This window comes from Polypterus senegalus, chromosome 7 (assembly GCF_016835505.1).
Source record: "Polypterus senegalus isolate Bchr_013 chromosome 7, ASM1683550v1, whole genome shotgun sequence".
Lineage (NCBI taxonomy): Eukaryota > Metazoa > Chordata > Cladistia > Polypteriformes > Polypteridae > Polypterus > Polypterus senegalus.
The window spans coordinates 34,928,916-34,950,411 of record NC_053160.1 but is presented as its reverse complement, the minus strand read 5'-3'; the positions used below and the strand labels follow the sequence as shown (position 1 = coordinate 34,950,411).

Genomic DNA, 21,496 nt, shown 5'->3' with positions numbered 1-21,496 from the left:
TATTTACACTAACTTTTTATATTTTTTTAGTTAATTTTAATAATAAGTCAAATGCATACATAATTAAACACTTCTAAGCTACCTTGTAAGAATAGGTATTTATAAATAAGTATAGCAACTACCTTTTTTTGATGTTTGTAAAAGTTGTAGTGTATAGAAATCCTGGTGCCTTTGCCCTTCCTAAGACATACTCCTACTAAGTTCAGCTTTCAAAGAGTACATTTTTACCTTCATTTAAAACTAATTACTCTCATTATTCAGTACAGTATTAGTTAGCTTGCATGTTAAAGATAATGCTTCCAAATTATCATCAAAAACAATAAAATATGCAAAACTTTTCCAACCTTCTTATGAATTTCCATAGATAAAAAAAACTTCATAATGTCATAAAGATCAACTTTTTGGATATTTAAGAATTTTAAATTATTTTTTATTTGACTTTTTATGTTTTTTTGCGAACTGCAACTGAATGAAAACATCAGCTCTCCATGTTGCCATAATCTGTCCAGGAATATGAGAACTATTACTATCTATTTTAGACAGCCGTTCTGAATATAATGTTTTTTTTTTTTTTTTAATTTACCATACTGCAGCAAACCATATTGTCGTCTGTTCTTTAAAAAAGCCTAAAAATTATGGAACACAATATATTTTAATAGTAAACAAAAACATTTGACACATTTGTGGGTCACTATTAAATGTATAAATAGCCAACAAATTAGATTACTACTCTTTCAATCCCCCAATTAAGTGATTTTTTTTTTTAGTTATGGTTCATTCTAGAGATTAAATTCCTTTAATATTTCCAGTTTTCATTGGAAGAAGAAACAGCCCTGAAAGAACCAATAATAGCAAGATTTGAGGAAGAAGGTAGCCCTTACTATTCTAGTGCTCGGTAAGTTAGTTTTTCTCATTTTCTTCAATCAGTAGATTTTTATAGATTGAAGTGTATAATTACTACTGTGGTGTATAACATCCCTGGAAAGACTACTGTAAACTACTTGTAATTGAGTTAATGTCTTATAAATTACATTGGATAATACCATTAGTTAAGATGCCTCCTTTAAATTTCATTCTTCCTTTGTTTGAATGAATGTCAGTTACATGTGATTGAAATAAATGAATTACTTACTCTAAAATGACAGTATAACTTACAGTAAGTATGAGTACATAGACTTGTTTTCTTAAATGAATATCTGATGTCATAAAATGGTTGTCTAAATATCAACAAAAGTTAACATTTCTTTCCCATATTTCATAAGCTTAGATTTATAAAGTTTTAGTTCTTTCATGATAGTGTATATAGTGTACAAATTGAAATATATATACTTAGAAAAGTAAATGGAATCTCTGAAATGAACAACGTACACCCTTTTTGCCATAAGCTTTATAAACATTTGCATTGTTTTGTATTCTATGTATTATTTACTATTTATTTGCACATCCTCATTAGTACAGCTGATAATTTGTGATTTCATGCTTTTGTATGTGATGTATAAATATAGAGTAATATACTGGTGCTTTTACAAACATGAAATAAAACTTATGAGACTCCAGTGTATCAAAAGTGGAATATCTGTTAAAAACAATTAAATATGTAAATTTGTGGATTAAACCAAGCTAAACACACCAAAGACTGGAAAATATAAAAAGAATGTATCTGATCTTTGGGCCTAATATGTCTTGGCATGAGTCCCCCTTGTTCTGGAAGGGTGAGCTGCTTACTTGGCCATCTCCACAGTACCATTAAAAGTGCCCTGTTTATTTATTGAATGTCACTGGCCCTTGGTGTTTCTGTCTCCATGAAACCTGCGTTACTATGTAGGAACAACACAGCTGTACAGCTTCCAGTCAGGCATTGTCTACTGTCCTCATTTCTGTTGTCCAAGAGAATACAGATGTCCTTAAATCCCATATTGGTCCAGCCAGTAATGGGCAACCTGGTCCCAGCTTCCAAATAAAAGCTCTTTATTGCCTCGTGTCAAACAGGAAGCTTTATGGCTTCTTTAAATCTATCTCTTAAGTGCCACCAGGTAGAAATCACTTGCTCTGTTCCTTAACAGTCTGTTGTGCCATAGATAGAGCTGCTACTTTATGGATCCATTGCACTTTTTTCAAACCCTTCATCCAGTTGTCATAGATGTGGAGATTGTTTGTTCCTCTTGTCTGTGTGTTTTTCCTCATGGTTTTCCTCCCATATCCCAAAAGATATGTTAGTTAAGTTGATTAGCGATACCAAATTGGCCGTGTGTGTATTCTCCAGGACAGGCTCCATCTCCCAACAACCTTGAACTGGAAGACACGGGTTTGTGACTTATGTTATTACCATTCTGAGGACTTCTTGTGTAGTTTGTTCTTGGATAATGCTCAGTGTTTTTTTTTTTTTTTGTTTTTGTTTTTTTTTCCTGCGACTTCACACCCAGGATGCCATGTGGCCTAATCATTTATCACCTTGTAAATTCTTTCTTCCCACACTGGCCACGTAGTAGTACCAGTTGCTTATCTCATTAAAAAGTATCTTGATTTTAATTGTAGTTAAATTGTGTTATTTGATATACACATTATATGATGTATTTCAGTTGGAGCAAGTGCTTCAGCAACAACAAAATCCTGCATATTTTTAAGGGGTTTAGTCTGTTCCATCTGATTACAGGCATCAAAGAGTTTTGTCTGAGTTACAAATATATTTTTATATCAAGTTATATATTCTGGAATATTGTAGATATGCTCTTTTAGTTGCATTAAAGATACATTAATTAACATTATCTGCCAGAAAAGCAAAATACATGCAGGTGCCTAACCGAAAAAAAATATTAAACAGAGATCTGCAGTGCTATAGTATGTAATCATACAAGGCAGTAAGTGTTTCTTAGAAGTATAATGAGAAGCTGTACTGTAGATTGATGTACAATTAATTGAAAAACTGGGATGTATGTCCCAGTGAAGGTCAGAGTCATTTTTAATATTAAACAAATGTGTACATTTTTATATAACCAAATAAATGGTAAATGCAATTTAATGACAAAATACAAGAAATGTGAGCCATCTATTCTGTTGGTTATTTTCCTAGGACTTATTGCATTAAAGGTTTATCCACCAACTCCTTTTTTGATTTGATTGTAATATAAGGTGTTCCAATTGTTTGTTTCATTTCTAGTAAGAGAAGTAATTTATTACTATCTAGACACCATAAGCTTAGTTGTACATGTTTGTTGCCTACAGCACATAAATAGCTCATTTCATGATCCTTGAGGTCCATTACTTGCTTGCCCATGTCTTGTTTATCTGTCTTACAGAAAAAAACATTGAAAGATCTTTTCAGTAAGATTTATTGTTTTGGATTATTGTTGTATATGGGGAGATTTTAAGGGTAATATATACTGACCATGTGTGTTGAAAAGAATGCAATATTTTTGTGTTATGGAGGTAAACAAAGAATAAAATGTATACTCACAAATGCACAAATCAACCCTGGACAAAGGAAGGCTATGATTTTAACTCTTATTTCATCCTTATTAGGTTTTTTTTTTTATCTAATGTCATTTTTAAACCTAATCAACTAGATAAGCAAGGCAAAAAATAGATAAATGGATCTTAATGAAAAGGTAGTATATTGTTAAATCAGATTTATAGGTATAGAGATTTTACATCAGTGTTCATTGCTACTTTTCACTATTTATTTTGAAAGCTGTAACATTTTTATGTAAAAATTTTGTGTTATGTATATAAGTAAATGAACTAATGCTTTCTTTTCAATATTTAAATATTTTTTGTGAATATTCTTTGTTGGGAGAAGCTAACAGTGGTAAGAAAAAGGCAAAACAAGCATTAAATATGAGGAATTCAAAATAGTTAAAATGTCATCCTGCTTAGGCCTCTCATTGCATAAAAATAGTGGTAATGCCAAAACTGGAGGTATATAAAAAGGTTCAAAAGGCAGGTGCCTATTTCCAATAAAACACATAAATGTGAGTTTGCCAGTATGTGGAAAGTATCAAAGGAAATGGTATATCCTTCAATAGGATCTTTCGGTAGCTGCCCTCTGGGTCATTCTGCCACAGAATTGAATGTAGTTAAAGGGCTGGCCCATTTGCTCACCTCAAAAATAAAACTGTAAACACTCCCCCAACCCGATGTATATTTTCTCTGTGGTGATTTTGTATGCTGTTACTTTCCTCTCTGTGTTGTGGACTAAGCCTCGGACACAGACAGAAGACATAGCAAATTCACCACCACACGTTTATTTACAATACTAATATGTACAGTTATTAAAGTGCACACAACCCACTTTCCCCAAAGTCCAGGCCCTTCACACACTGCCTTTTCTCCTTCAGACCGCCTCCACTCTCTTCTCCTGCTTAGTCCTTTCCTCACCCGACTCCAGCCCCGAATGAAGGGAGGCGGCCCCTTTTATAATCACCCGGATGTGCTCCAGGTGGGTTCCGGCAATCTTCCACGGACACACCCCCGTGTGGCGGAAGTGCCGGCTGCATCCCGGAAGCACTCCGGTGTCCCTCTCCTCTTCCCCCAGCACTTCCTGGTGTGGCGGAAGTGCTGAGGTCCAGGGCTCTAAGGGCATGGGGCACCCCCTGGCGGTGACCACGGGCCCCTACTGGGTTGAGTTTCAAAGCTCTGTACCCGTGGTCCTGATAGCAACCAGGGTGGCTGCCCCCACGTGGTCTGAGATGGGTGCACGCCCTCTTCCGGTCCTCCAAGGCGTCCCGGCCAGGTCGTCGCCCCAGGCATCTGCAACAGTGTGTTTCTGCTACCTCAACCCCCACCCTCCACAACTCTTCATGCAATGTCTATATGAAAGTGATATTATACCTTCAGTTCCAAGTCAAGCCCTATCCTGCAATCAATTCTAGTGTCTGTATGATCCATCATTGTCCCTAGAAACACTAGGCTAGCACTACCTTTAGTGGATACTGTTGACCCTTTAGTGAATAAGGTCTGCATCCTGGAGGAATTCTGGCTTCCTGCTAGAACTTCATTGTGTTCCTCTCTCTCCCAAGGTGGCAGCTCAGTTCTTTCTCTATGCCTGATATATCACCAGTTGTGAGACAGACTTGGGGAGATAGCAGCAAGACAGGAATTTAGACAGGAAGGCAAGAAAGCCAGCAGAGATGGATGGATGATTATCATTCTAGCTGTGTATCTATGTATTAATGGTAAACATTTGCTGAAATGAAACCCAGTTAAAAATGACATATGAATAAGGTTTGTGATGGAGCATCACTCTTTCTCACTAGGTGAAAACCCTCTGTGACCAATTGGGTAACCTATACTCTAGCATCTTGGTGAAATCTTCTCCTTAGATGGTGCAGGCTTTGTCTTTTTTGGTGTTACTTCCAGGGCACCAGTAATGACAGAAGCCACTTGGCCCAGTGTGCACTGTAATTCTCATTTACTTCTAGCTGTGTAGAAGCTCCCCTGTCCTCTGCTAAACTGATGGTGCTTATGTTCCTCAGCAGTTTCTTGCTAGCCTGATAGTGCTTCAATAGTTAGTGTGAAGACCTTTATTGTGAGAAAGGTGTGTCATCGTTATGTTTAAGATTTTTTGGTTTGGAAATCGTTAATAATTAATTGTTTTGCCATTAATTTTAAAAGGAAAATAACTTGTTAATTGAGAGATCTGGAAAAAATACTTCCTTTTAAGTAGCTTTGTTGACAATGTGGGTTCTATTCCTATCAAGAAATATTCATAAATTCTATTAATTTTGTTTTTTCATTTTCATCTTAAAAGAGCAGTTAACAATTTATTATTGTTCTTTGAAATATGATAATTAAGTTATTCCCAATATGCACTTAATATATTAATGGTGTTCAGATAACCCCAATCAATGTCATAAATTACACCAAAGAAAACTTACTTTCCATATTTTTTTGTATAAAACTTGACATGATAAATGCTTTGGATAAAAATATAAAAGAAATCTGTTCAAGCTATTATTGAATATGTGATGCTGCTTAGGCATTATGTTTTTAAAAATGTATCTGAATTCATCAGGAGCTAAACCCCATTCTTTTTTCTTATGTGGTGGAAAGTATTACTTTTACCATTTAAGTTGAAATACAATTAATCTTATTACCAGTGTTTTTTAATTATGACTTAAATATATATGGTGCAATGATAAAGTATTTATAGACATAGCTCCTTTTATAATTAGTTTTTGCTGTTTGTCTTTTCCAGAGTGTCTTTCTAAAGCTGTTTTTGATATCTCTTGAATAAAGCTAGTCATTTTTGCTTTGATCATAATGTAATGGGAATTTTCTTGCCATTATTATACTTCTGAAATTATTGTAGTTTCTTTAATTTTTTTTTTTTTTTTGTTTATTTATTCTTTGTTTCTTCATAGGCTTTGGGATGATGGAATTATTGATCCTGCAGACACCAGATTAGTACTGGGTTTGAGTCTTAGTTCTGCTCTAAATGCTCCTACAGAAGAAACACATTTTGGAGTTTTCAGAATGTAACCCCTCTACAGTATGTGCTGCTTCAGAATATTTGCACTTTGTAGATCTGGACTTTCACTAGTGATGTAAAAAAATAAAACTTTTTTTAATAAATAATTTAGTGCATTTTTAATGACTGTTCTTGTCATTATAAAATACAGTATTTAGTAATAATATTTTATGTGACATACAATATTGTACTTTATTTATATGTTTACCATTGTACTAAAGGTGAATGGACTTTAATGAAAACTTTTTTTCTTTCTAAGAATTTTGCAAACAAAATACAGTATAACAGAAAAGAAGATGCCTTTCATCTTAATCATGTAAAATGTTAATGCTTACAGAAGTAATAAACTTACATTCTTTTATTATTCATGTACTTGGAGTATAATATTTCACAAAGATTGTTTCCTGAACTCTATTTTTGAATCTGAAAGAAATATAGGTGCAAAAATCTTTTATCAAGGGCAGAGCATAACATTAAAACACTAGTTTGTTTGGACTTGCTAATTCAAGCAAAAATTTTAAAATCAAGCTCTATTTCCACATGTGAGTATATTCAAACAATGAATAATAAATTGTGCAAGATATTAATCTATTCATTTTAAAGTCACTTTTTTCCCCCTCTCTCAATTTACTTTTTTTTGTGGTTGCCTGACTTAGCAAATGATTATAAAGCCATTCTAAAGTGACGCATATACCACCCTGTAAAACGTCAATGCAGTTAACTAAGTTTGCCATTGTATACATATTTAAATCTGTCAAACTATACCTCATTTAGCTGAGCAGAAGAGTTAAATCAAATAGCCAAAGTCCTGCTGTGCTGCCAGTCAGTAAATTTAGGTAATTACAACTGTTTCAGTAAGTCTGTGAATAGGTTGCTGTGGAGCCTTTACCTTATATTTACTACTACTTTAAAAGCATTTGTTACATTTTTTTACAGTTGTGCTTTAAAGTTTGTGAACCCTTTAGAATTTTCTGTATTTCTGCATAAATATGATAAAGAGAAGCCAGTTAAACAAATCAGACAAAAATATTGTACTTGGTAATTTATTTATTGAGAAAAATGATCGAATATTACATGTTTGTGAGTGGAAAAAGTATGTGAACCTCTAGGATTAGCAGTTAGTTTGAAGGTGAAATCAGGGTCAGGTGTTTTCAATCAATGGGATGACAATCAGATGTGAGTGGGCACCCTGTGTTATTTAAAGAACAGGGATCTGTCAAAGTCTGCTCTTCACAACACATGTTTGTGGAAGTGTATCATGGCACGAACAAAGGAGATTTCTGAGGACCTCACAAAAAGAGTTGTTGATGCTCATCAGGCTGGAAAAGGTTACAAAACCATCTCTAAAGAGTTTGGACTCCACCAATCCACAGTCAGACAGACTGTGTACAAATGAAGGAAATTCAAGACCATTGTTACCTTCCCCAGGAGTGGTCGACCAACAAAGATCACTCCAAGAGCAAGGCGTGTAATAGTCGGCGAAGTCACAAGGGACCCCAGGGTAACTTCTAAGCAACTGAAGTCCTCTCTCACATTGGCTAATGTTCATGTTCATGAGTCCACCATCAGGAGAACACTGAACAACAATGGTGTGCATGACAGGGTTGCAAGGAGAAAGCCACTGCTCTCCAAAAAAAAAACATTGCTGCTCGTCTGCAGTTTGCTAAAGATCACGTGGACAAACCAGAAGGCTATTGGAAGAATGTTTTGTGGACGGATGAGACCAAAATAGAACTTTTTGGTTTAAATGAAAAGCGTTATGTCTGGAGAAAGGAAAACACTGCATTCCAGCATAAGAACCTTATCCCATCTGTGAAACATGGTGGTGGTAGTGTCATGGTTTGGGTCTGTTTTGCTGTATCTGGGCCAGGACGGCTTGCCTTCATTGATGGATCAATGAATTCTGAATTATATCAGAGAATTCTAAAGGAAAATGTCAGGACATCTGTCCATGAACTGAATCTCAAGAGAAGGTGGGTCATGCAGCAAGACAACGACCCTAAGCACACAAGTCATTCTACCCAAGAATTGTTAAAGAAGAATAAAGTTAATGTTTTGGAATGGCCAAGTCAAAATCCTGACCTTAATCCAATTGAAATGTTGTGGAAGGACTTGAAGTGAGCAGCTAATGTGAGGAAACCCACCAACATCCCAGAGTTGAAGCTGTTCTGTACGGAGGAATGAGCTAAAATTCCTCCAAGCCGGTGTGCAGGAACGATCAAAAGTTACCGGAAACAAGAGGGGTTCACACCAGATACTGAAAGCAAAGGTTCTCATACTTTTGCCATTCACAAATATGTAATATTCAATCATTTTCCTCAATAAATAAATGACCAAGTATAATATTTTTGTCACATTTGTTTAACTGGTTTCTCTTTATCTACTTTTTGGACTTGAGTGAAAATCTGATGATGTTTTAGGTCATATTTATGCAGAAATAAAGAAAATTCTAAAGGGTTCACAAACTTTCAAGCACAACTGTAAGTAATAATAGAAAAAGTAGGAAAATACAGTGCTTATAAAAAGTATTCACCCCTTTGGAAGTATTCATATTTTATTGTTATACAACATTGAATCACAGTGGACTTAATTGGCATTTTTGATACAGACCAGCAGAAAAAGACTCTTTAATGTCAAACTGGAAACAGATCTCTGCAAAATGTAAAATTAATTACAAATGTAAACACAAAATACCTGGTTGCAAATCTGTAATGAGTAGATGCACCTTTGTCAGCCATGACACCCTTGAATCTGTGTGCACTGGTCTGTCTCTGTCTATCAGCTTTGCACATCTGGACACTGTACTTTATCTCTATTCTTCATTATAAAACTGCCGAAGCTCTGACAGTTTGCATGGGAATTTTGAGTGAACAGCCTTTTTCATTTCACCATTGGATTGAGATCTGGACTCTGACTCAGCTGCTCAAAGATATTAACATTGCTGTTTTTAAGTCATTCTTGTGTAGCTTTGGGGTTGCCTTACCAAAAAACAACTCTTCTAAAGCACAGGTTTCTTGTAGACTGCATTCGATTTTGCTCCAGGATTTCCTTGTGCCCTCACAAGCCTTTCAGGGCCTGCTGTAAAGAGACTACCTCACAAGATGATGCTTTTACTACCATGCTTTGTGGTAGGAATGGTGTTTTTGCTAATGTATAGTGTTTAAACATCTCATCAAACCATAGAAACTTCTACCAGCAGACTTCAGAATCTCTCATGTGACTTCTACAAACTCTAGCTGAGATATCATGTGCGTTTTTTCTCTTTGCCACTTTCCCATCACGCTGCCACTTGTGAAGCACACGAGCAAGTTGTTTTATGCACACTCTTTCTAATCTTAGCCACTGTAACTTGCAACTCCTTCATAGTTACTGTCGGTCAATTGGTGGCCTCCCTCACTAGTCTTGTTCAGAAAACATTAGTTTAGGTACTGCCAAAATGCATCTGTAACTCTCTTACTATTATGCAACAAGAGAGTACCAAACACGTTTTTGGTCTTAACAACACAAAGGGTCAATGAAGTGTTTATTGCAATATGACCAACTTAAATAACTTTGCTTTGGAGTTGGTCTGAAATGGCTTTACTGAGACACGTGTCTCTTGATATTGCGTATTTGAGTACAAGACCTTTGAATCCTTCACATTCACAATTAATTGCACCCTCATGTCAATATGGCACCTTGCACAAAAGCGAATGACCACTTTACTGATGCTTTGCAAATGTTAGCAAACCAAAAGGAACCTATGTTAAGGTCTGGTTGCACAGCAGAATATATGAGGCATTTTTGCAGTATCTAAATTGTTTCCTCTTCTTGCACCATCGCGCACTGTTTTTGTAGACGGCCTACTCTGGCAGATTTACAGCTGTTCTATACTATTTCTCTATCTTAATGACTAATTTAACTGGACATGCAAAGAAATTTATAAGTTAAGATGGATCACAGCTCAGTTGTTCCTACCATGTTGGATACACATGATGGATAATAAAGAAATGAGCACACACCATGGTAGATCTATGGAGGTCGCACAGAGGCATTAAGCCACCCTTGTACCAATCTACCTATCTATGCAACTTGTTTACTTTGTTTGGCCCGTTGTGTTTAGTCTCCAATGAAATATTACTGATGTTGTTCACTGTTTAATTTCCTGTTCATTTTACTCAGTACATCTTCCTTCTTCCTCCTGTTCATCCTTTCCCACTTCTGTGTGGAGTTGATGTGTTTGATCAGACTTCTCCATTCTGCTTTGTCCTGCACATCCTCCTCAGTCAAACTCTTTTCCATCAGATTGTTTTGTGTATAATAAATATAAGTTAATGCACTTAATTTTATATTATTGTACAGTAGAATAGATTATAAAAAAAGTTGGTATCATTAAAGTACATTTATTTGAAAGTGCTGTTTGGACTATTCTATAGCAGTTTTTAATTGTAACATACTGTAGATAAGAAAGTCGTGTTGAGTGCATTCGTTATTAAATTAAAGTTTGATAGATTTTCATCTTTGTTTTGGGAGAATAGAGTACATGCAATTCATTATTCTAAACATATAAAAGTTAACACTTTCTTATTTTTTTTTTTTATAGACCCTCAGATGTGTACCAGATCAGCCATCAAAAGCTGTAACAATTTTGTATGTCAGTTTGTGGCAGATGGGTAATACAACCATTTACTTCTCGGTTACTTGAGTGATTTCATTATGTTTAAATGGGCTTCCTTAATGGTCTTAAATGTATTTTATAGATGGGGAATTATGAAGTGTAACTGGTAGACAGTCCATTTTTATTAAATTATACAAACTTTGCATTTACAGATAAATCACACAATTAAAACCTTAAGAGCTTGTTCAGATGTCTACATTGATAGCCACGTCGTAAATCTGAAATCTTATTAGAGAGCACAAAAACTTTAAGATCCTTTAGGAATAAACAATATGGATACAATCAGGTGCCTCTGGTTAAGGTGACTATTAAAATACTGCTAAAAAAAAGAATGTAGTGAACATCTATTTTATAATGGACCTTTAGCATTTCACAGATGACTTTATAAACATTTATAAACACTGTGCTGTGCAGCTACTTTATTCAGAGTACTTTGCACAGCATTTCTGTAGAGTATGGTCAGTCTTTGTGTGTTTGCTTCTTAAGCTTACGTGATTATTATTTATGTTAGAGTAACGCTGGACAGTGAAGATTTTGGTTTCTGAAGACTTGGATTTTTGTTATACATTTTGGCCTGCTGATCACAAAAAATCACCTTTAAATGTTCCTATCATGTACCTTTTTATTGCAGTCACCTATTTTTGTGATTTCCGCTCATATTGTAAGTATCCAATACAACTACAGCTGGAACACCTAAAAGAAGTGGCACCACTAGTAGGAATGAAGCTCAGATATACCATGTATGTGAGTGGGGGAGCTGTGCTAAAGAGTCTCATTACATTAAAAAGAACTGGCCGTAGAAAAGTGTGTCACATAAACCACTTGTCAACCCAACAGAGATATTTTGCCTCCCCTTCATGTAAAACTTTGACTGGTTAAATATTTCATATAACTGATGAACAAGGAAGGTGAAGGATTTCAATACTTGAGACAGATGTTTCCACAAATAACTGATGCCAAGATTAAGGAAGGCACTTTTGTTGGTCCACAAATCGGACCCGTTATCAGTGACAACTGGTTCAAAGATCTGGTGGGGTTGGAGGAAATCACTTGGAAGGCATTCGAAGATATTGTTGAGAATTCTCTTGGTAATTTCAGTGAATCAGACTATGTTCATCTGATTGACAACATGCCTCAAGCATAGAAATACGCTACATGTCACTAAAGATTCACACTTGGACTTCTTCCTTGGTAATCTTGATGTAAGCAGCGATGAACATGGTGAAACGTTTTTCCCAGGATATTGCCACAATTCAAAAGAGCTAATTGGGCAGGTAGAATCGATCAATGCTGGACAGCTATCGCCGGACACTGAGATGAGAAGCATCAGATGCCAAGAACAAATGAAAATCAGCAGCAAAACATTTTACTTCATTTGAGTTATTGCAATATGTCAGCAGCATTAAGTAATTAATCTCACTAAATTTAATAAAAGCGTCTTATTCTAATTCATTTGGTGGTCTTCTGGACTTTTCTTCATCCTCTGCTTTCAGTGATTTCACTTATGGAAATCTTCACAATATACATTTTCAGGACTGGGAACCCTTTCTTTAAAAAATAAGTTTTAATCATTTCAGAGTTTGATGTGAATTCAGTTATTTATCATAAATGGAACTATTCATCCTTTGGTTAGAACTTCAGCCTGCTATGAGTTAAAAAAAAATTTGGTTAAAAAAAAGAAGTATTTTTTGGAAAGTTCATATTTGATTTCAGTTCATTTTGTGGCATTTTGAATACTGCGTTTTCTATGCATTGGAGCAGTTTAACTCCAGTAAGGGCAGAAGAATCAGTAATCAACAGAATACCAGGGCAACATCTAATGAGAAGTTATCTTCTAAATGCAAATATATATTAAATGGTCGGAGGATGGAAGGATAATTAAAAGCCAGTCGAAGTCTGTGCTGTTCTGCAAGAGCTATAATGTTCGTGACACTCACTCACTCCCACGCTTATTGATGCTGGATCACACCTTTCTTCCAGTCGATATTTCCAGGCTTTTGTAATCAGATGGAGACGCAATTTGGGGTGAGTGAGTAGTTTAAGACGTCACACACAAAAAAAACAGTGTTCAATCTTAACCGTTCGATATAAAAGGCGCGAGAAAGGGAGCGGAGGCACAGTGGTTAAGACCCAAGCGCAACAGGAGACTTCAGCACCATGGACAGCACCCACATCTACCTTCTCACCTTGGTCAGTGCAGCCCTGATGATCAACTCCAATTGTCAGGACGTCGAACTGGACACGCGGTCTGCAGACTACTACATCAAAGACGACTCGTCTAATGAAAAGCAACTGGTATGTGAAATGGGTATTTCTCATTTTTAATTTGGAATGCTGTTTTGTTTAGTTAATAATGTGTGTGTATAGTGTATCTGTTGGTTAAAGAGGAATAAAACCGTAAGCGAAAGTTCTTCCTCAAAAACAAATGAGTAAAGACGCTTATTTTAGTGGAATAAATCAGTGCTGTAGAACATAACCGTGATCAGTCATTCGTTATTCTGTATGATTTACAACAGGGGTGATTAGCGGTAATTTTAATGAATGTAAACGAGCCAGCATTTCTCCTGGATGGTATCCATTAACAAATGACAGTAACGTTATACATCCAAAATTCTCTCCACGCACAGGTGTTCAATACTAAAATCATATTTGGTGTCAATTTGTCTTTTTCATGCATAACCTGGTTTTCTCTGATTTTATAAGTTCGTAGAAATCCGGGGTGGGCGAATTTAATTTTGGTGCACACATCCATTGCCCAAGACAAGATGAGCTGTTCTACGATTGTGGGCGCTTTTTTATATTTAGCCATTCGATGAGCAATGAGACGATACAACGAGTACCCGCCGGCTTGAAAGACGGTAGAATGTTTTTTGTAAAGGCTGAGGATTTTATCTTTTTTCATTTTTAAGAACTAAATGAATTAGTTCTGTAAATAGCATGCTTTTTACCCAAATTATATCTGAAAGCTTCTTGACCAAACCTCAGACAACGCAGAGTTAGGAATAGGTGATGTTGCGGAGCATTTGAGGAACTTGTCCATGTTCGTTAGCCTTCTTAATGAAGTTTGCGGGGCGGTTTATACCAGGTTGTCATCTGCATTGTAACTTGTGTCAGTTTTCCAGTAGTAGCGAAATTACCCTTTAACAATTAGTAGCCCTCTAAAACACTAAAGCGATTGATGATTTATTTATTTACTTATTTTAGCTTAAGCTGGCGACCAATAGATTGAGAAACTCTGATTATAAGCAACTTGCTAAATGCTTTTAAAAGCACAGATATAATGGACCCCGAACTGCCGTCAGCTCCTGTTTGTTATTCACAACAATAATTGTCTTACAATCATGTAAAATTACACAGACCTCTGTGAAACATATACCTCTGAAGAGGCTTTTGACTATGATTGTAATATTTTTCTAATATTGTCTGAAGCGATTGGTGCTGCAGCCTGTTAGGTTTCGGTCTGAAGCGTCCTTGGCATAAGTCAGTATTTATTTTATAAAGAATCGTCGGCAGAATGCGTGTTTATAATTCATGACCACTAATTTTGCCATCACCGAAACTCCTTAATAATGTAAGTGTGCGTGTATGTGCAGGAAATGTCGGTTAGGAGATGCCGCCTTGTTAGTGTGCGCTGTCTGTGAATTCCGTGCGTGAGAATCGTCTTTAATGTGCCCAGAGCGCTTGTATTGGTTATTGTTCTCTTGTTTTCTCATGTGATGAACTTCTCTGTGAAATGCTCAATAAAAAAAAAACGGAAAGCTTTACTGCGTGTCTTTTTTTCTCAGTATAATTATTTGTCTTAGTAAAATTTGTTTCCTTCATTTTTAACTTTGCTGTGGTGTCCGCGTCAGTTCTGCTTCTTACCTCCTCAGATCTGAATTCAAATTGCGGCCCAGACGCTGCATGCCTAAGGACACTCCATTCATATATCAAGTTATTGTAAACCCTTAGCCCTGTGCGAGTGGGCTTTGTGCTCCACTTGCCTCCTTGACCCTTCGACTAGCACCCTGTTTGTAATATTAAAGGATTTTAAATATTAGCTTGTAAGATCCCAGTATGACTCCTTTGGTTAACGTTTGCTTGAATACTTTATCCGGACATGCCAAAAAAGGGTTAGTAAGTGTCCTTCCATACATTTTCTGTACTCGCTTTATCCTGACCAGGGTCGTGGGGCAGCTGGAGCCCATTCCATCAAGTGTAGGGCGCTAGGCAGGAACAATTCCTGTGATTTTTTTTGTAACCTATAATCCTAAACTTGCAAGGAAAAATTGGGGGCTGGTGGCAGGACTGGCACTCCAGCAGCTGTAAAAAAACAAACAAACAAAAAAACCTTACACTGCTGCATTCCATTCGGACTAGTGTGGTGCTGAGGTGTCCTCCGCTGCGCGGCTGCATTGGGGTCCTAATTTGGGATCCCGAGGTGGCTCTTCGTGTGGTGGGTGCAGCAACGCGTTATAGCAGTGCATACTCCTTTCCTCCTCCTTCTCCTATAATGCATTATTATGTCAGGCAGTGTTATTTCCTAACGCAAGCCATTTGGTACCGAGATAACTAAATACCTGACACCGTGTAGATGCTTACAAATATACGGTTCCAAAGTGGTTCATCGACACGATGCCATTGTGAAACCATCTTTCTTCCGAAAATAACCATCTACATGAGGCTTCCACGCCGAGCCTTTTATTTATTTAGATCTGTAACAAGCTCCATAAATAATCATAAATAAATTGTAACAGATCATGAAATACCAATATGCCATGGTTTTAAAAGAACTCTTGCAGCATACAGTGGTAACACGGACCAAGTTCAGGTTTTCTTGATCTGTATAAATTATGTTTTCTTCATATGTGCGTGACCTTTACAAAACCCTCAAAAAACAATTAAATATGCAAATAACTCTTCCTAGAATGAAATGACTGTTGGCCAAGCAGTAGCTCTGTGAGGAACCACACGACCCAGTACAGTGCTATTTAAAAAAAAAAATTACTTTCAAGGTTAAGCGGATTAAATTAAAGAAATGCATCCTCCCCTATAGGTCACAGCAAGAAAATTAATTCATCATATCAGTGAGCACATCATTATTGTCATGAGCTGAACTTGACCAGAAGGGAATGTCTTGTGATGTTCATCTTTTAATGGTGTCCAACTCTCCATTAACTCTACAGATTGATGCGCTCCAGGAGGTTCTTGAAAAGCTGAAAAACAAGCGAATTTCTTATTACGAGAAAAAGATCGGCCAACTACCGATGGTAAACTGATTTTTTCTTTTTGTCTGATGAATGCATTAACAACCCTGTGTGCTTGTTTTGTCACTTTGTCACATTAACCGTTGTTTTTGTTTTGGATAAAGGAAATGCCATTTTCTTCACCCGCTTGTCTAAGCAGACCCCAACCAACATAGCATCCGAACCCCCAACAAACACACAAACACCCTACCCCGGTATTGGGGGCCACTGGGAATGCCTCCAAAACATCAAATCCGCACCCGGCCACGTCGCCTTGTCCCCTGTTCACGTGTCGCACTCAGCTGAGCACCTGCAAATTTGTGGCCACCTGTTCTTCTTCCGGCACGTGAATATTTGGGGGTCTTGAGTCCCTCGCCGCCCCGAGACACACAGGTGGTTCTTCAGAGCAAAGCCATCGAGGAACCATTCACTTGAAGGTTTCAGAAAGAACCTTCATTAATTTAGATATATAACCGACCCTATAAATGGATAATAACAGATCTGTGAAACGCCAAAGGGTTCCTGATTTTACCAACATTCTTGCTTCATACAATAACAAGCTAAATTTTCATTTTCTTGACCTGTCAGGACTACTTTTCTTTCTGCATGCAAAGAGTCCCTCACGGAATGAAATGGCTGTTTGATAAGCAAGGGTTCAAAGATGAACCACACAAATGGCACAAATAGAGTGCCATTTTAGAAATATCACTTTTAGGAACGCACTGTCGGCCTTTTCGCAGCTTCCCGTCCTGTACCCCAGAACCACGACTTCTCAATTTCGTCCACCCGTCCAGAGAGGCCACCTTGCTCATGCTTTCCTCTCTCCGCCGACCGGTCCTCGCCATGGTGGTGTTCTTGGCTAAATCATCAGCGCTGCGGAGTGCTCGCTCCCTGGTCAGCGTTTCTTTTAAAGCACTGGAACCAACGGATACCCACAAACATTGCAAATCAGGTAGCTGGCTCCGCTCCGTCTGTGCTTGCTTCATTCCCCTGTACTTAACATTACAGTTAGCTGACACCGCCCAATCAATAAACTCTCTCGTCTGCTGTCCGTTGCCGTATACAGCGCAGCTTTTAATTCTCATTAGTGTGATAATCCTGCAGAGTTCTCATTAGTGGGGTCAACTGGAACAAGTCCTCTGGCAACATGAAACATCTTAGCCGTCACAAGCCGGATTAGTCACTTCCACTGACAGAGCTCTTATTTGCCTCGACTTGTTAAGACGGTTGCCAGTCGCATTTCGCATGGGGTCCAATAGACACAAAGTCATTAGTGCGCGTGCGCACGTCGGTGAGCCCAGCGGTGATGTGAAGGGCGCGCCGCTCGGGCTTCTTACCTAAGACGTCGAAGCTCAGCGCAGGTGTTCTGCCACATTGGGGGTACCCATCAAATAGTCCCTTCCGGAGTTTGCAACATTTCATAATTGTGATTTTCTGATTTGTTCTTATCTCCATTACAATTGTAGGGGCACAAACAGGTGGGAAATGAACAAACGTGTTATTCTATAGGTTTTTAAACGTGTGCAGCAAAAATACATGATAAGCATAAAGTCCATTTGCAGCACGGCCTGGCCGTAACTTGTACGATTGTCATTTCCTTTCCCCCCCCCAGTGTCTCCGTTTCTCAAATTATTTACAAAATTATACGATCTTGTTTAATATTGTGATTCATACGTATAGCACCGGGTTTGTCGCTTGAAAGTTCTACGTTGCTTTTATCATTTAATTTTAGTTTGCAGTATTTCTTTCAGACTTCGTCTTTTAACAGTTATTTCTGAAGTACATTTAATTTATCTGTTTTAATATCAACATGTATTATTTCTGTATACAGTCAAATAAAACTAACTTTCGGTGGATTTAACAAATATATGTTTTGGGAACTCACTGCAGACCTTTTGGTTTGCTTTCAATGTGAGAAGACGCATCGAGCCGCTTATATGGGGGGGTTTTGGGTCCTCACGTTCAATTCAATGTTAAGTGGATCGGACCAAAGAAGCGGTCACAAATGGACCACACGGTTCGGGATTTGTTTTTTTTATTTTTTAATAAGTTAAAGTCTTTTAAAACTACATAAAAAGCCCATGGGCGAGTCTTAGTAGAAAAATGTGGCAAAAAATCCTGACACACATCCCGTCTTGCCAAGAAAATGATTGAAATCATATTATTGTAGAAATATAATTTACCAGTGCTAATTCCAAACATGCGCTTCTAAGAATTTCTTCCTTTTTTTAAATCTTTATTTCTGTCCCCTTTCGTCGTTTCTGTTTCAGAACGCAGAAAAATCTGAAAAGGAAAGTCAATCTGTCCTGTTTGAGTCTGGCTGCAGACTCGGAAAGTACGTTGCCGGGTACGTCACTCAAACCCCCCACCATTCTGCTCAAAGTAATTTCTCTCCATTTTGAGACCCACCTTCTCTAAAAACGAAATTTCTAATTATTGTTTGGTAATTTACATGTTTAATAAACGCTGTTTCAGAGCACGAAAGAAAGGTTTTTGTCACTTCTAAGTAAAATATGCTGACAATCAGGAACATCTATCTATCTATCTATCTATCTATCTATCTATCTATCTATCTATCTATCTATCTATCTATCTATCTATCTATCTATCTATCTATTTACATGCCACAAAAAGAAGCAAAGGTAATCGTTTAAATCATAAAGACACTGCCTGTACTCCATTTATTGTGGACTCTCTGCCTGTAGCTTGATGCTTTGGGAGTTGCCATTACGCACGGTGACTGTTGTGCTGAAATGTACACAAAAGATACAATTTGAATCTTGTAAATCCAAGTTGACAACTTTGCAAGCTAATAGATTTGCATTTCCACGTCTTCAGAGCTCAACAGAACTCTGACTCTGGTTAATAAAGTTTTTAAAAAATAAACATAGTAAGTATAGTAAGTAGTTGTCATGCTCTGCATAAATGTCCCAGCCAAGGACTGCTAAAACCCGCGTAATGGCGCTGTGAAAGAGCCCAATGAAAGACGTATGCTCTGTGTAAACTGGTAATACACAATGTCCGCTCAAAATGAGCTCTGAGGAGAAAACCCCTTCGACTTTTGAGGGAGGTATAAACGGAGTTATGCCTTGGACTTTTGATACCATCGATTCATTATTCGTTATGCAGCGGGCCACCTTGGTATTTAAGTACTCTGTGAGACCGGTGGTACTGAACGGCGCCAACGCTTTCAAAAATAGCTTTATTTGGCGACAAACCGCAACATCTGGCAACCCTGCTCGTGGCGGGACAGTCATGTCAAATGACCCGTCAATCCCACATCAATCCGACGCCTTACCAATTATACGTGAGCGTTGCAATGAGTGGGCGGAGCAATGTTCTGTATGTTGGTGTCATCAGGCATTGGGATGTGGGGAATATGTGAAGGTGTGTTTAGATTTCCCTCTAAATTGTGGGTATGGAGGGGATTCCACCTCACCTGCAACCCTTAATACATACGTGTAATATCCATCGGACTGGCCTCGTGGCCGCCAGCGAGCCTCCGGTTTGGACCCTGCATTGGTTCAAACCACAGAGCCCGGGAAAATATGGCAAACGGTTTGCAAAGTGCAGCCGGCAACGTGTGCAGCCGCAAAACAGCAGAGCGCCGTTGAGGAGCGGCTAAAGAAGGAAGTAACGGGTCTGTCTGGTGGCCCGCAGGAGAAACCAGCGAATCTTCTCAGTCAGAAGCAACGTTGCGCACAGTGCTTCTTTTTCCCCGCACTCCTGGATCACTACAATATAATGGCAATGAACAGATGCTTTACATTTGCAATTTAACAACTCTAGATTGTACTGATCCAAAATTAACACCAAATAGTTTTAGAAAACCAAAAGCAGTCATTTAAATAAAAATGACACTGTTTTGATAAGCCTTTACTGCTGACCCCCCTCCTGTCTTTTGATGCTCTGGGAGTTATCGTCACAAATGGTATTTTTTTATACTCTATCATGTTAAGGATAAGAATACCTGCAGTGTTGGTGGCCCATCTGTCAACACTGTTCCACCTGCTCTCCACCTGCACTCCACCTGCACTCCCCCATCCTTCGTCCCAGTTCGCGCCTTCCGACGCCTAACCAATAATATATCACCTCGAGATGAGTGGGCGGAGCAATGACGGCAGGCTATTACAATGTCCAGAACGTTGGTTTTTGCTGGATAAGACTTACATTGAGCGCTTGAGAAAACTTGGAGGGCCCTAAAACCCACTTCCATAGAAAGGTAATTCACATTAAAACTTCCTTTATGTTTAAGAAATCCTCCCATGTCATTTTTTTTCCCCTCTAGACCTGGCAAACCTGATTGCACTGAGTGTGACACCATAAATGTATGCGGGCCTCTCACCCGTGTATCTGCTCCAGTCAATTACAGTCAAAATCGTTGGCTGATACTTTCCAAAAGAAGCTAAAGATTTTAAATCAGAAGCAATATACCGTAGATGTCGGTCAGAGTGCATTATCCGTGTCTTTGACCCTAGTTGTCTTTCTCTTTTTTATTTTGCGGATCTTCAGTGTGATGCGGGGGACCAGTGTGCCGTGAGAAAAGGCGCCCGGATTGGGAAGCTCTGCGACTGTCCCAGAGGAACCTCCTGTAATTCCTTCCTCCTCAAGTGTCTGTGAAAAGCCAAACAGCAAACGACCTTCAACAAATCTGCACCTGTCTGTCATAACCTTCAAAAACGTTCAAGAAAAAAGTGATGCTGACTGAAGACAAAGGACTAAGTCAAAGGATCGAGAATGTACTTCGTTGTGACCGTCACAGTGTCTGTCATGTGTTGAATGAGGGAAACAAAATCAGTTAAATAAGTTTATTTTGAAGGCATATTTTTGTATGCATTGGCGTTTCTAAATTTGTGCTTAGTGTTGTGTGTGTGTGTGCGCGCCCTGTGGTGACTGCGATTGGCTCCAGCAGACCCCGTGACCCTGTAGTTAGGATATAGCGGGTTGGATAATGGATGGATGGATTCATATTTTTGTATATATCCAGTAATGAAGCCAATAAATAAGTTTACTGACAAGAAGTTTTAGTCCTCTATTAAAAGCCATAGCAAACGCTGTCATATTTTACAGACTACTTTATCTCCCTCCATCTCTTGCACCTCAAGAAAACGTTTGATTTACAGGAACATTTCAAATATAACAATGTTT

At 37.9% G+C, this 21,496-nt stretch overlaps 2 protein-coding genes across 3 annotated transcripts in view; both read left to right on the top strand.

Annotated features, from left to right (window-relative positions):
- Window positions 1-12,575, top strand: part of mccc2 (methylcrotonoyl-CoA carboxylase 2 (beta)) — a 71,713-nt gene extending 59,138 nt beyond the window's left edge. The window contains exons 16-19 of one of the 2 annotated variants that reach the window (XR_005634298.1): window positions 810-895; window positions 6,360-6,487; window positions 11,049-11,118; window positions 11,755-12,575. Coding sequence is in view for 1 of the 2 variants with exons in the window: in XM_039758472.1 (XP_039614406.1) it covers window positions 810-895; window positions 6,360-6,477 (204 nt within the window). In the remaining variant the exon portion in view is untranslated. Of the gene's footprint in view, window positions 1-809; window positions 896-6,359; window positions 6,488-11,048 lie in introns of both variants that reach the window. The other variant, XM_039758472.1, reaches the window with a different exon arrangement.
- Window positions 12,576-12,661: 86 nt separating this feature from the next.
- Window positions 12,662-21,257, top strand: LOC120532459 (cocaine- and amphetamine-regulated transcript protein-like). Its single transcript, XM_039758473.1, has 3 exons — window positions 12,662-13,418; window positions 16,289-16,372; window positions 20,861-21,257. Exons 1-3 carry the CDS (start codon window positions 13,281-13,283, stop codon window positions 20,966-20,968), a joined length of 330 nt encoding a protein of 109 aa, XP_039614407.1. The 5' UTR covers window positions 12,662-13,280; the 3' UTR covers window positions 20,969-21,257.
- Window positions 21,258-21,496: the final 239 nt, after the last annotated feature.

Coding starts and splice junctions, on each gene's coding strand:
- LOC120532459 (XM_039758473.1), top strand. CDS start 13,281: ATGGACAGCACCCACATCTACCTTCTCACCTTGGTCAGTGCAGCCCTG. Junction 13,419..16,288: donor CGTCTAATGAAAAGCAACTG/GTATGTGAAATG, acceptor TTAACTCTACAG/ATTGATGCGCTCCAGGAGGT. Junction 16,373..20,860: donor AGATCGGCCAACTACCGATG/GTAAACTGATTT, acceptor GCGGATCTTCAG/TGTGATGCGGGGGACCAGTG.